The sequence below is a fragment of the Bos javanicus genome, chromosome 10 (genome assembly GCF_032452875.1).
Source record: "Bos javanicus breed banteng chromosome 10, ARS-OSU_banteng_1.0, whole genome shotgun sequence".
In the NCBI taxonomy this organism is placed as follows: domain Eukaryota; kingdom Metazoa; phylum Chordata; class Mammalia; order Artiodactyla; family Bovidae; genus Bos; species Bos javanicus.
Genome location: NC_083877.1, coordinates 45628645 through 45641229, shown reverse-complemented (window position 1 = coordinate 45641229; position 12585 = coordinate 45628645). Strand labels below are relative to the sequence as shown.

Here is a 12585-nt window from a genome sequence, read left to right as displayed (position 1 = left end):
AATATAATAATTCAGTCAAAGCATTCACACGGGGTGGCACAATGACCTTGGATCAAAGTAAAAGGACACAGGGCAATGCCCGGCATCAAGTCTTGAGGGCAAAGGCACATTCAGGGATCATTGCCATGCAGCCTCCATGTCCTGCCCACTATGGCATCTCATGATAGCTGTTCAGTTATTAAATCGTGTCCAACTCTTTGTGAACCCGTGGACTGTAGCATGCCATGCATCCCCGTTCCTATCTCCCAGAGTTTGCCCAAGTTCATGTCCATTGAGTTGGTGATACCATCCAACCATTTCATCCTCTGTTACCCTCTTTTCCTTTTTTCCTTTTTCAGTCTATCCCAGCATCAGAGTCTTTTCCATGAGTTGGCTGTTAGCATCAGGTGGCCAAAATATTGGAGGTTCAGCTTCATGACCATTTGGGCTGATTTTTTTCACCTTACTTTCTCCCTTTATTATTATTAAAGTACCAACAATTTTATTTAATTTTTAAGAATTTTTTGGCCATACTATGAGGCATGTGGGATCTTGGTTCCCCAACCAGGGATCAAACCCACACCACTGGACCACCAGGAAAATCCCTCTCCCTTTATGATTTTAATATAACATTTGATGGAAAAATGTAGATAATTCCTGTGTAATTGATAAGGCAAAGTAATAAAATGAAGTCCTGTGAGCCCATCATGAATTTCTCCAGAACTTCTCTGCCGACAGCTTAGCACCACTGCTGACCTCTTTCCCATCTCGGCTGTCAGAGGTAGGCTTCATCTTGAATTTTGTGTGTAATTATTGCCTTGCCTTTAAAATACTGTTCTATCACATTGGCATGCACTCCCAAACAAAGTATAGTACAGATTTTGAGCTTTATAAAAACAGTATCATGCTGTCTCTGGTTCTCTGGGATGTTTTGTTCACTCAACACTGCCTCCCCAGGAAAAGTAGAGAAGGATGTAGAATTGGAGGTAGGCGAAACTGGGCTGGAATCCAGATTCCAAGTGCTGCAGCTGTTCCATCGCATGCAAATTTCTTAACTCCATTGAGTCTCAGCTTCCTCATCTATAGAAATGGAGCTCTCCTTTATCTTACAAGGTTACAAAGATTAAATAAAATGTTAAAATGTTGTATATAAGTGCTCCTACTGCAGAACAGGTTTTTAAAAAAATTATTGTGAGCTTTTTTTTTTCTTTTTTTTTTGTTTCTAGCACAGTGGTAGAGGATCACTGATCTGTAGATCAGTGTGGGAGGAAAAGCTTAAAAAATTATTTCTCCCCAGATAATATAACCAACTGTTTTTTTTTTTTTTTAGATTAAGAACTGGGAACACAAACTTTATTCAAAAAGTAAAGACATTACTAAAACATATACTTCAGCTATATATTTATGACTTGCTAATGGATGGAGGGGAAGAGAAAGAGGAAACTAGTAGGAAAAAGGTTGAAAACAGAAACTATTGATGAGAGGTCACCAACTGTGTTTCTGACTTTTGAAATGTGAATTAACCATTGTTTATAGTTCTTCAACTGTTCCAATACCAAAGCCTATTAAGGTCTCCTTAGAATGGGACCCTCTTAGCAGACCACCAAGGGACAATTTTTCTTTGGGGTGCAGCAACAGTGAACCGAACAATGTCAGGATGACATCAACTGGGGCACGAGATGAAAAGTTCTATAAGCCCGTGCCAGATGAAATTCCCTACACTATCCCAGTCCTCAGTTTAGGTCTTTTTGTATGTACCTACCTACTTTCCTTCCACAGAGATTCTGTGGCTCATTTCTTCTGATATGGCCTTCATCTCCTTCCAAAATAAGGTTATCAGCAAATGAAAAGGCTAGTGGAAAAGGCAAATGAAATCTAAGATCCGGAGTCAGGAAAACCAGTGAGATTGACATTAAAATGCAGAGCACTGAAATATTTATAGGTGCATTTGTGAAATATTAATGCAGCATCTTGCAAACACAGGGACAGGGAACCTTCAGACTCTTTGAAGACTGCCTTTTAACTGAGCACAGCTCTCAGAAATGTCACTAGAAATGTTCCATCTGCCTCAGGGCACGCTGTGGTCTCTTGAAGTATCAATTGGTCAGTGAAGCCTTCTTCAGAATGCACCCAGCACACTCAGTTCCCCTGGGCCACCTGCTCCACCCCTCCTCACACCTGGAGGGCAGCAGCCATCTGCTGGCCCAGAGGCCACAGGGACCAGACCCCCGGATGGGATTGGCACAGGTGTTTGGCTTCGGACTCCTGGGTATCAAAATCATCCTCAAAGGATGTGCATATTCTCAAAGGTCCCCCTCTGCTCACTGCCTGCTCCTGTGCTTCCTGAGGGATTCAGGAAACCCAGTGAGTGCTACTGAACCCCAGAGAGCTGGTGTGGGTGGAGCAGGTCGGGGAGGACTCAGGCAACAGGGATGGGAAAGAGGTGGGAGGAGCAGCCTATGGGCAGGATGGAGCCCTGGATTCCCAGGACTTACAGAATGTCGACCCCTGTAGGGGAGATGTCACCTCCGTGTTATTAATTGTTCTAGCTCCCCATCTAGAACAGTCCCAGGCATACAGAGCAAGTCCAAAACCAGTTCACTGACTAACTTGCAGCCCATGGGAGGTTAGCTACCAAGCTGTCCCTACTCAGGGGCAATGCCCTTTGAAAAGAAGCAAGTGTGACCATTTTGTCTATTTCAAAGAAATGAACGACAAGACAGCAACAGTAAAGAACAGACGAGAGCGTGTTTAAGATGACGCAAAGCAAAGGGTCCATCCATTTCCTGCAAAGTCTCCCACAGTTCATCACGTTGTAGAAATGAGCACTGTACTAGGAATCAGGAAGTCTGGGCTTTCATCAGGCACTTTCACAAATTTGCTGTGTGAAGCTGAACAAGTCACTTCCTCTCAGCTTCAGTGTCCTCTTCAGTTCAATGCAGTAGTTGGGCCAGACAAGTTCCAAAAGGCTTGCCCTTTGGTCATGATTGGAAATTCAAGACTGGATTTGTAAAAGCCACTCACTCTTCTTCCTAGCAGGCGGGCAGTCCCCTCCCCACTACCACATTATTACTTCTTGGGAGCTCCCGGGAGCCCTTGTTCTAGAGCACTCCCTGATGATTTGTGCGTCCAGCCACAGCCAGGACCAAGGGGCCCTGAACACAGTCAGTGGTTCTTGGCCTTGGCTGTCCTCCAGAGGCTAGAGGGAGGCACAGAGCTGGATCCTCCTGAGAACTGGGGTGTCTAGGAACTACAGGGCAACAGCAGAGCTTTCTTCAACAAGCTTGCAGGTCACTCCATTTCTGGCTGGAAGCTTTTCTGAAATCGGACTGACTTTCTGATCCTATGGGGCCATTTTGACCCGGATCCATTCACTGGATGAGGGCTGCTCTGTCCATGCTCTCATACAACGTTCTTGAAATCTGCTGCTGACAGTGGGAAAGGATGGCCTCCCCTTTCCCTAGGCCTTCCCTTTCTTTTCTTTCCCTCTCTGCTTCCTGGCACACTTCCCCTCACTCACCTTCCGGAACCTCTCTCCTTTTCTTTCCACCTCTTCCCATGTACTTTCTCAGTCTTGGTGCCTCACCTTGACCTCTTTTACTTCCGGTTTGGGTTTCTGGTCAGCACCACCATTCTTTTGGCCTAGAAAGCGGGGCCCAAACTCCTGTGTGGCTAAGGTTCTCAGCCATATTTACTCAAGGGTCCAGGTAATCCATCTGTTTCTCCTTTCCTTTCTCCCTGTAGGTCCTTCTTTGACCTTCTCTAATCATATCCTCAGAAGGCCCCCGCTCCTATCTCGGCCATCACTGGGCAGGTGTATTAGTTCTCTAGAGCTGCCTTCACAAAGCAGCACAGTCTGGGTGGCTTAAACAACAGAAATTGACTTCATCACAGTTCCAGAGGCCAGAAGTCTGACATTGAGGTCTTGGCAGGGTTAGTTTTCCTGAGGCCTCTCCCCTCAGCTTGCAGATGGACGCCTTCCCGCTGTCTCTTCATACATTCTTCCTTTGATCTCTCTTCTTATAAGGACGCCAGTCGTATTGGATCTGGGGCCACCTCAAGACCTCATTTTCCTTAGCTACCTCTTTGAATATCTATCTCCAAATATTCTGTGGTACCAGCAGAGGTGATGGTCCCCATGGCAGAGGGAACACAGGCATTCTATGCTGGCATCCAGGCTGGTTTTCTTGGGCTGCACACCTTTGAGGAAAGATGTAGAAGGCAGGCACCCTGCAGTCCAGGACAGGTGGTTCAGTATGACCTTCTGAGGTGCTATCCACTCAGCACCCCAACCCTGGGTGCTCCCCAGAGTCATAGGCACCTGAGCTAAAGAAAATCAGATGCAGATAGCTCAAAAAGAAGCTGAGCATCAGGTAAACAAGAAGTTTAATAAAAGTGAAAAAAATTACGACACAGTGGGCTGGCGATGGGCTGCTTTAGGAGGTTTGATAAGTTGGCCGGCGTGACACGCTGACTCCATGTGGGTTCTGGGAGGTCACAGGACTGGTCCCTCATACCCCAACATTCACTCTGTATCTTCTGCCCACAGGTGAGGTATCTGTCTTCCTGGTATAATTTTTGACCAGGCTGGTTCTGAACTCCCTCATCCTGTAAGGAAAGCTGCCCAAATCTGACCTTTACCCATGATGATGGTGATGATGGTCGTCTACATCATTTTCTTAGGGCCATATCCCATCCCAGGTTCTGAGGTGGGCAGACAGGTTAAAGCCCATTTTATGGAGAATTAAGGGCTTTGGGAATGTTGGAATCTCCTCCATAGGAGATAGCCATAGCTCCCAGGATCTCCTGGATCCCCTGCAAATCCTTCTGAATCCTGCATGCCCATCTCTCTTGCAAAGTGCTCAGGGTTGCAGAATGCTCAGGCGCTGGTGACAAGCAGGGTCCAAGAGTCTGCAGAGAAAGGAGACTTGCTGGGCCTGGGTTTCCCTGGTGGCCACCTAGAGCCTGGTCAGTTAGGAGGTACTGCTCCTCCTCCGGGGATGGAGGACTTTCCTCTTGGCGATGTCCTCCTCTGTGTCACTCTCACAATTCCTCTGGGAAAAAAAGAAAAAGAGAGAGAGACTCAGAGCAAGAAGGTCAGAAGATGCCAAAAATGAAGTCATGCCGGGCAACCTGGGCTGAGGCACCTGAGTCAGGAGCCTGTAAACCAGGGAGGTGGACATAGAGGGGAATCCTGTTGCTCTGTCCAGAGACCAGGGGTGGATGAGATAGGGATGGGGAGGGCCCCGAGGCAGGGCCAGACCAACTGCCTGGAGGCCTCCTTCCCAGGAGGAGGGAAAGCAGGCAGAGCCTCTAGCGGAAGTCAGGCACCAGAAGAGGCCAAATGATAATCATGAAAATTATATCTGGTGTCCTTTGTGGCTGCCACATAATTAAGACCACTTGGCTAGTTGGTTAGTGGGCTGGTAGGTCTCCTGACCTCAGCCTAGAGAGAATGAAGTAGGGCTAGCAGGACCTCCCCAAGCTCTGACGGCCACCTCACCCCCTCTGCTTTGACTGGCTTAGGCTATACCTTTAGCCAGTCCTGCCGCGTAGTCTTTCCAGGCCAATGGCTTCTGTGCCCCGTTTTTATGAACTGGAAAAAGAGTAAAGCAGATTCTATCAGCTCCTACATAGCTAAGCCAGAGCAGAGGCAGCCACCCTGGAAGTCACGATGCCTCTTTCATTCATTCCACATGCATTTACTTAAATAATTACAACTATTGAAAGAAGTATTAATTGAGAAAGACTTATGCAAATCATAGAAAAATCTGTTGTCAGATGTACAGTTTTATTTATTTTTATTTTTTAAAGCTTTTTTTCTGTATTTTTTCCCCCTATTTTTTGTCCACAACTTGTGGCCTGTGTGAACTTAATTCCCTGACTGGGGGTCGAACCCATACCCCCTGCAATGGAAGTATGGAGTCTTAACCACTGGACTACCAGAGAAGTCCTCAGATTTTAAATTTTAATGCTTCCTAAACAAAAGGATGTGTCTATCTTTCTTTTTCTCTCTTTTTTTTGTTTTTGTTTTTGTTTTTTGTTTGGGAAAGCTGTATAATAGATGTCTGGGACCCATTTCTTTTCTACTTAGAGGATGAGCCATTGGGTTGATATCAGGTGCTGTGTGTTTGAGTAAAAAGAGAACTATTTTAAATGTTCACACATAGACAAAAATTAGGCAAGAATTTTACATTCTTTTCAATTACTCTCTGTTCCTCTTTCCCAATGGCCAGCATTGTATCAGGCCAACTCAGCCTGAGAGGTGTGCCCACTGTCAGCCGTGTGTTTACTCAGGGGCCCCTCTCCTTCCCTTGGCCTGAACCAGCTCGAAATTCAAAGTCGAGATCAACTTTAGCCAAATACATCCTGGACCTAGCCCGGCTATAACAATAAAAATAACGCAAACTCTGCTGAATCGCAACTTTTTAGCATGAGTCAGAGCCAAATAATAACAAAGTAAGCTGGGTGACAATCTGCTTGTGATTAACAGGGATTCTCAGAAGGAGCAAGCCCAGTCCCCTCCCCACTTCTTTTTTAAGGTTAAGAACGCTACGTATTTAGAAACTAAATGTCCACTTTTAAATGATGGTTGTATCGAACAAGGAAAATTAGAAAATATTTGTAACAGAATAAAATGAAAAGAGAATTTATCACAATTTGTTGCAAACAGCTGAAGCTGTTCCAGTCCGCTTTTATAGCAGATGAGGAAGGTGGCCAGAGAAGGAACACAGCTTGGCCAAAGCCCACAGTTTATGGGCCTCTAACCCATAAGTCCTCCAGTTCCCCAAGCTCAAGAAGAGCTCGGGCTGGTGGGGGGCACACAGGGGCAGTCCCAAGACCTGGGATGTAGCCTAAGTGCTGTGTGCCCCGAGGCTGCCCAGGGCTGACAGGCAGGCTGCTGCCTTACGGCCTCTTCCTGAGTAGGGAGTTACCTCTCCCAACCTGTGCCATTCGAGAGGCCGTCACCACACTTGGCAAGCTGTGAGGAGGGTCTGTCAGGGACCCTTGACCAGCCACAATACTAACACTGCACTTGGTAGCACCAGCACTGCATTTGAGAGTCTACAAGAGGACTTTAAACAATAATAGCTGCTAATAAGTATTGAGCACTTAAAATGCCAGACTCTAAGAATATGTCATCATTTAATTCTCATGACTGCCCTGTGAGGTAAGAACTATTGCTAACCCCTTTTTACAAGTGATTTCATTTAGCACAGAGAGGTTAAGTCATGTCCTGAAGGTCACACAGCTAGTAAGTGGCAGATTTGAATCCTGGCAGTCTGGCTCCAGAAGCCATGCTCTTGACATTATGAGTCTCCCATTTTAAATATACATAAAGTTGCAACAAGCTAATTATATATATCATCTAAATATTATTATATTATTATTGTTATTGATAATCTAAAGCAAAGCAGAAGTGGGAAAATTGGCAAATGAATGTAAAACTCTCATTCAGATATCAGCAGATATCTGGATTATCAGGAACTGACTTTGGATTGCCCGCCTGTGGTAGTCTCATTGACCAGAGTTCCCGCAGCCCCTAACAGGCTACAGGTCCTCCAGGGAAGCTGGGGCTGTGGAATGGCAGCAGCAGTCCCTCCAAAAGCCCATTAGGAAAGGATTCAAGAGCCTCTAGAGGCTCATGCACCACCCCCCTTGGAGCACCCATCTTCCAGCACCACCCCAGTGGTCGCCCATGAACACAGCCTCTGCTGATCACACAGTGCAGAGCCTGCTGGAAGCAGCTGAGCCCCACCTGTTCCCCACAGCTCCTCCCAGGTCAAGGCTACATGCTCCGAGAGCACTGTGTTTACCCACCAGGTCCTCGTTCCGCCTCGGGTGCATCTTCTTCATCAGGGATCGGGTGAGGTGGTTACACAAGGAGACAATGCTGAAGGAGAGCTGAGGGAGGGAGCAGAGGGGAACCGCCAGGTCAGAATGTGCGCAGAGACGCTGGAGGGGTCTGGAAGGAACCAGGAACCCACCTCAGCACCCCCGCCCCCCCCCCAAACCCTGACCCACCTTCCACCGCCTGCGGACATACTGCTTCTTGAAGTTCTCCAGGTTGACCACAGACTCCCTGCGCATCAGGGCTTGCTGGCTGTCCACTGGCTGGGAGACAAAGCAGAGAGCGTGGTGGCTGACACTGGGCTTCGGAGAGCAGCTAAACCCCTGACCACATGCCACCCTCAGCCTGACCCTGGGACCTGCCTGCTGGACAGGACACACAGAAGGACCTCACAGTGAAGGCAAGGGCTCCAGATGAATCTCAGCTGTCCCGGAGATGCCCAGGGCACCCCTGAGCTATTATTACCACAGCACACTGGCTGGACTGGAGGCTTGACCCCCATAAAGGGATAGAGCAGGAGGCAGGGGGGTCCCTCTGGGGAAGGGTCATCCTACGGCAGTTCAGGATACCCACCGTAAACTGGTCAGTTCTGGGCTTAGCAAAATGGATGCCTTGCTAGCAGATGGGGCATTAATACTCCATTTAAAAATAAACGGAAGGAAATAAGGGCTTTGATGGGGATCGAGAGGAGATGGGACGTGTTCCTTTCACTGCCTGGCAGTCAAGGCTCAGCTTAAGCTCTGACTTCTCCAAGAAACCTGGCATGGCTTCTCTGAGTCTCAATTTTCTCATCTGTAATATGGGGATAATGAATAACATTGTGTCACAGGGTTATTTAGGATTAAATGACTGTGGGATGTGAAGTGCTTAGCTTAGAGTTGCTCAATAAATAGTAATAAATTACTGATAGCCTTCCTGTCTTCTCCATTCCATCTTTATAAAAATTATTTTATTTTAAAAATAGCTTTATTTTGATAAAGAAAGAAAGAAAGTGAAGTCGCTCAGTTGTGTCCGACTCTTTGTGTCCCCATGGATTGTAGACTGCCAGGCTCCTCTGTCCATGGGCTTTTTTAGGCAAGAGTATTAGAGTCAACTGGTATTAAAAAGTGGGCATATTTAATGGACTCCAGTGTAAGGAGCTCATTCCCTCGTGAATTCCTGCCTCTTCATAAACAAGATTTTCCAAATTCAAGAATTCAAGAGATGAGTTTCAGGGGTTCTGTGAACCTCCTGAAACGACCTGCAGATTTTAGTGCATAAACTTGTACATGGATGTTCACAGCAGCATCATTTATAACAGACAAAAAGTGGAAGCAACCTAAACATGCATCAACTGATTCGTGGACAAAAAAAAATGCGGCCTGCCCAGGTTGTTGCTTTAGTCACTGAGCTGTGTCTGACTCTTTAGTGATCCCATGGACCGTAGCCCACCAGGCTCCTCTGTCTATGGGATTTTCCAGGCAAGAATACTGGAGTGGGTAGCCACTCCCTTCTCCAGGGGATCCTCCCAACCCAGGGATCAAACCTGTGTCTCCTGCATTGGCAGGCAGGTTCTCTACCATTGAGCCACAAGGGAAGCCCACTCTATCCATACAATGGAAGAACTAAACGGAAAATCCATTCATGAAAAGAATGAAGTACTAATACATACTACAACATGAATAAACCTTGAAAACAATATAGTAAGTGAAAGATGCCAAACACAGGATGCCACATATTGTATAATTCTAATCACATAAACAAGCCTGGTGTGCTGCAATCCATGGGGTCACAAAGAGTCAGACACAACTGAGCGACCGAACTGAACTGAGTCACATAAAATGCCCCAGATATCCAGAATAGGCAAATCCACAGAGGAAGAAAGTAGATTAGTGGTTGCTTGGGCTGGAGAGAGGAGAAAATGGAGAATGACTGTGAAAGGTTATAAAGTTTCTTTCTAGGGTGATGAAAATGTCCTGGAATTAGATAGTGATGATGGTTGTACAACCTCGTGAATGCACGAACAAGCACTGAATTGTATATTTTCAAGTAGTGAGTTTTATAGTATGTGAATTATATCTCAATTTTTAAAAACTTAGTGTATAGATACAGACATATTTTTCCTCTGAGAAGAGTCAGGAGCTTTGAATGATTCTTAAAGGACTCTGTGACCTCAAGAAAATGAACCACCCACGTTCGTCCATAAGGTCCCATCTAGCTCTATTTTTTCTCTCTGCTCTGACAGCCTCCTGAAAGCAGTGCCTCCTTTTGCACCTCAGTGACCTCAGTGAGTGAGGCCGCTCATGATTCCTGATGCTGGTCTCATCTCCTAACCACACTGTGAGCACACCTCCACGCCTGCTTATCTGTCATCATGCCGCCAGGTGTCTGTGGAAGCCCGTGCATATGGCTGAGGCACACTGCTCTGGACCTGATATCTTCTGGCAGGAGGCTCTTTCCACGTTCACCCAACGTCCCTCCTCCAGGAAGGCCTCTGTGTATTTCAAAGCCCAATTCAATTATGACCTCTTCCAAGATAACCTCCAAGAAACAATGTCTCTCCCAACCTGACCCAAACATGTGTGTGCTCCTTTATCATACACAGCTCCTCTCTTGGTCGGCTCTGCAGTACAGTCATCTCCCACTAGTGGCCAATAACAGGAATGATTTTCTTCATGTTTCTTTCAGCGTTTCCTCACCACCTACTCCTGATCCAGAGCTTAAGGTGGTGGGTGCGGAAGCACTGTGTGGGTGAACTGTTTCCCTGAGCTGCAGCAGAATAAACCAGAACAAAGCCCCAGGACCTGGGACCTACTCATTCCCGCCCATAAGAGGCCCAGGCACCTGGGTCCACCCAGCTGTGAGACCACGGAAGGGTGTCACGATACCCTGACTCCCCACAGCTCTGCCTGGCGGGACCAGTGAGGTGAGACACGGAGTCCTGGGGAGGTCAGGGAGCATGGGGGAGAGTCCATGCCACCTTGACACAGAGGGGAGACGAGAGAGCCAGAGGCTATTCACCCTTCCAAACTGGGACACATTGGTTTGGTCCAAAGAGTACAGGAAGGAAGAGAGGAGGGATAGGAGGGAGGCAGAGAGGAGAGAGAAAAGGATAGGGGCGCTGAGGGCACCATCAGCTCATGTCGTGCTCTCTCAACTCTTTCCTTAACTGCCTCTCCCCCTTCGCAAGCCCTGCCCTGGGTTAAGGTCCTCCCTGCAAGAGAGCCGTGAAAGAGGGCAGAGGACAACTGGTCTGTTCTGATCCTGCCTTTTCGTGGCATCAAAGCCTTCCAGCAGCTTCCAGGCACTCTCAAAAGAACCCAAGAAGCTCACCAAGAACCCCAAGGCCTGTACCATCTGGGTCTTTCTCTCATCTGATCTTCTCCCCATCTCCTTCCTATCCCTGTGGCTTTCACTGCACGGGTCTGCTTGCTAGTCCCGGAACCCAAGGTCTCAGGACCTTACTGTATAAACTCATTCAGGTGCGTGCTCCAGTGTCACCTCCTCAGGGTCACCCTATATAAAATAGCACATTGGTTGCCCTGTGCAAGTCACTGTGCCTCTGCCCTAGTTCTTCACGGGACCTGTCACTACCTGACCTTTTATTCTGTATTTATTCAGTTGTTAATCCCCCTGCTCTGTACCTCCCAGCAACTAGTATCTCCTTCCCAAGGTCATTGGCTTCCTGCCACCCCACAGAACATTTCTACCTCTCACTTCACAAATATCTGCTATTCACCTTCCAGTCTAATCCTGGCAGGGGACACTCTTGCACTTGGAGAGTTTGATTAGTGGACTCTGGGACCAAAGGGACCTCTTCTTGTCTACTTATTGATTGGCTCCCTTGCCAGGAGAGAGTTAGCTAAACCCCACGGTTGGAAGGTTGACATGCAGGCCAGGAGAATCCCGTTAGTGAGAATCCCACCTTCCAACTGGTCTAGCAGTATGAGCCACTAAGCAGAGATGCCCAACTGCAATATCACGTGGGACCATTCCCACAGGCTGCTCCTGGGAGGTGACGTAGTCACTTCAAGGACCCTGTCTGTGTTCTACACAAAACAGCATGAATTCCGAGGAAGAGTATATAAACCTGTCAGGCTGGCCTTTCCCAATCAATGGGCCTTGTCAGTTTCTAAGAGGCTCACCAAACGCTGACACTGTTTCTAGGTCTTGAAGTCAGAGAGATGTAAATTCTGCAGTGACGTAAGTTCCAGAAGGAATGTGACACCAACACTTTGGATTAAACTGAGGGTGTGAGGGGAGATGGAGTTTGTTCCACCTGCTCCTGGCCCTCCTTTCTGCAAACAAAGCCTTCAGCCTTGTGGTCCTGCAGTGACACCAATGTGGGCAGTTTTGACCAGGCTCCTAGGAGTATGTTAAGTGTCACAGAAAAATTCTGAGAAGGGAGAAAAGAAGACAGAACTTTGTGGCTAAAGTCAGGTTTTGTTTATGCGGACACAAACGTCTCTGAAAAAGTCCTTCAGGGAGCTGTTTTACAGAGTGAAGTAAGTCAGAAAGAGAAAAACAAATATTTTATGTTAATGCATAAATGGTACTGATAAACCTATTTGCAGGGCAGTAACAGAGACGCAAATGTAGAAAACGGTCTTGTGGACATGGATGGTGGGGGCAAGAACAGGGTGAAATAAACTGAGATAATATAATTTGAAATATACACATTACCTGGAGTAGGAAATGGCAATCCACTCTGGTATGCCTGGCGGGACCCCTTTGTGTCCATGGGGTCACAAAGAGTCAGACACGACTAAGCACAT

At 47.1% G+C, this 12585-nt stretch overlaps 1 protein-coding gene across 1 annotated transcript; it reads right to left on the bottom strand.

Moving 5' to 3' along the window:
• Positions 1–2708: 2708 nt before the first annotated feature.
• On the bottom strand, positions 2709–12487 carry LOC133256180 (death-associated protein kinase 2-like). The gene is made up of 4 exons (XM_061431029.1): positions 8005–12487; positions 7801–7884; positions 5513–5575; positions 2709–5033 (listed from the first exon to the last, which is right to left on the bottom strand). Exons 1-4 carry the CDS (start codon positions 8068–8070, stop codon positions 4953–4955), a joined length of 294 nt encoding a protein of 97 aa, XP_061287013.1. The 5' UTR covers positions 8071–12487; the 3' UTR covers positions 2709–4952.
• Positions 12488–12585: the final 98 nt, after the last annotated feature.

What these genes read in the sequence shown, in the direction of transcription:
- LOC133256180 (XM_061431029.1), bottom strand. Translation starts at nt 8,070, where the DNA reads ATGCGCAGGGAGTCTGTGGTCAACCTGGAGAACTTCAAGAAGCAGTAT. An exon ending in ATGTCCGCAGGCGGTGGAAG is followed by an intron (nt 7,885 to 8,004) that starts GTGGGTCAGGGT and finishes TCCCTCCCTCAG; the next exon opens with CTCTCCTTCAGCATTGTCTC. An exon ending in CGAGGCGGAACGAGGACCTG is followed by an intron (nt 5,576 to 7,800) that starts GTGGGTAAACAC and finishes CTCTTTTTCCAG; the next exon opens with TTCATAAAAACGGGGCACAG.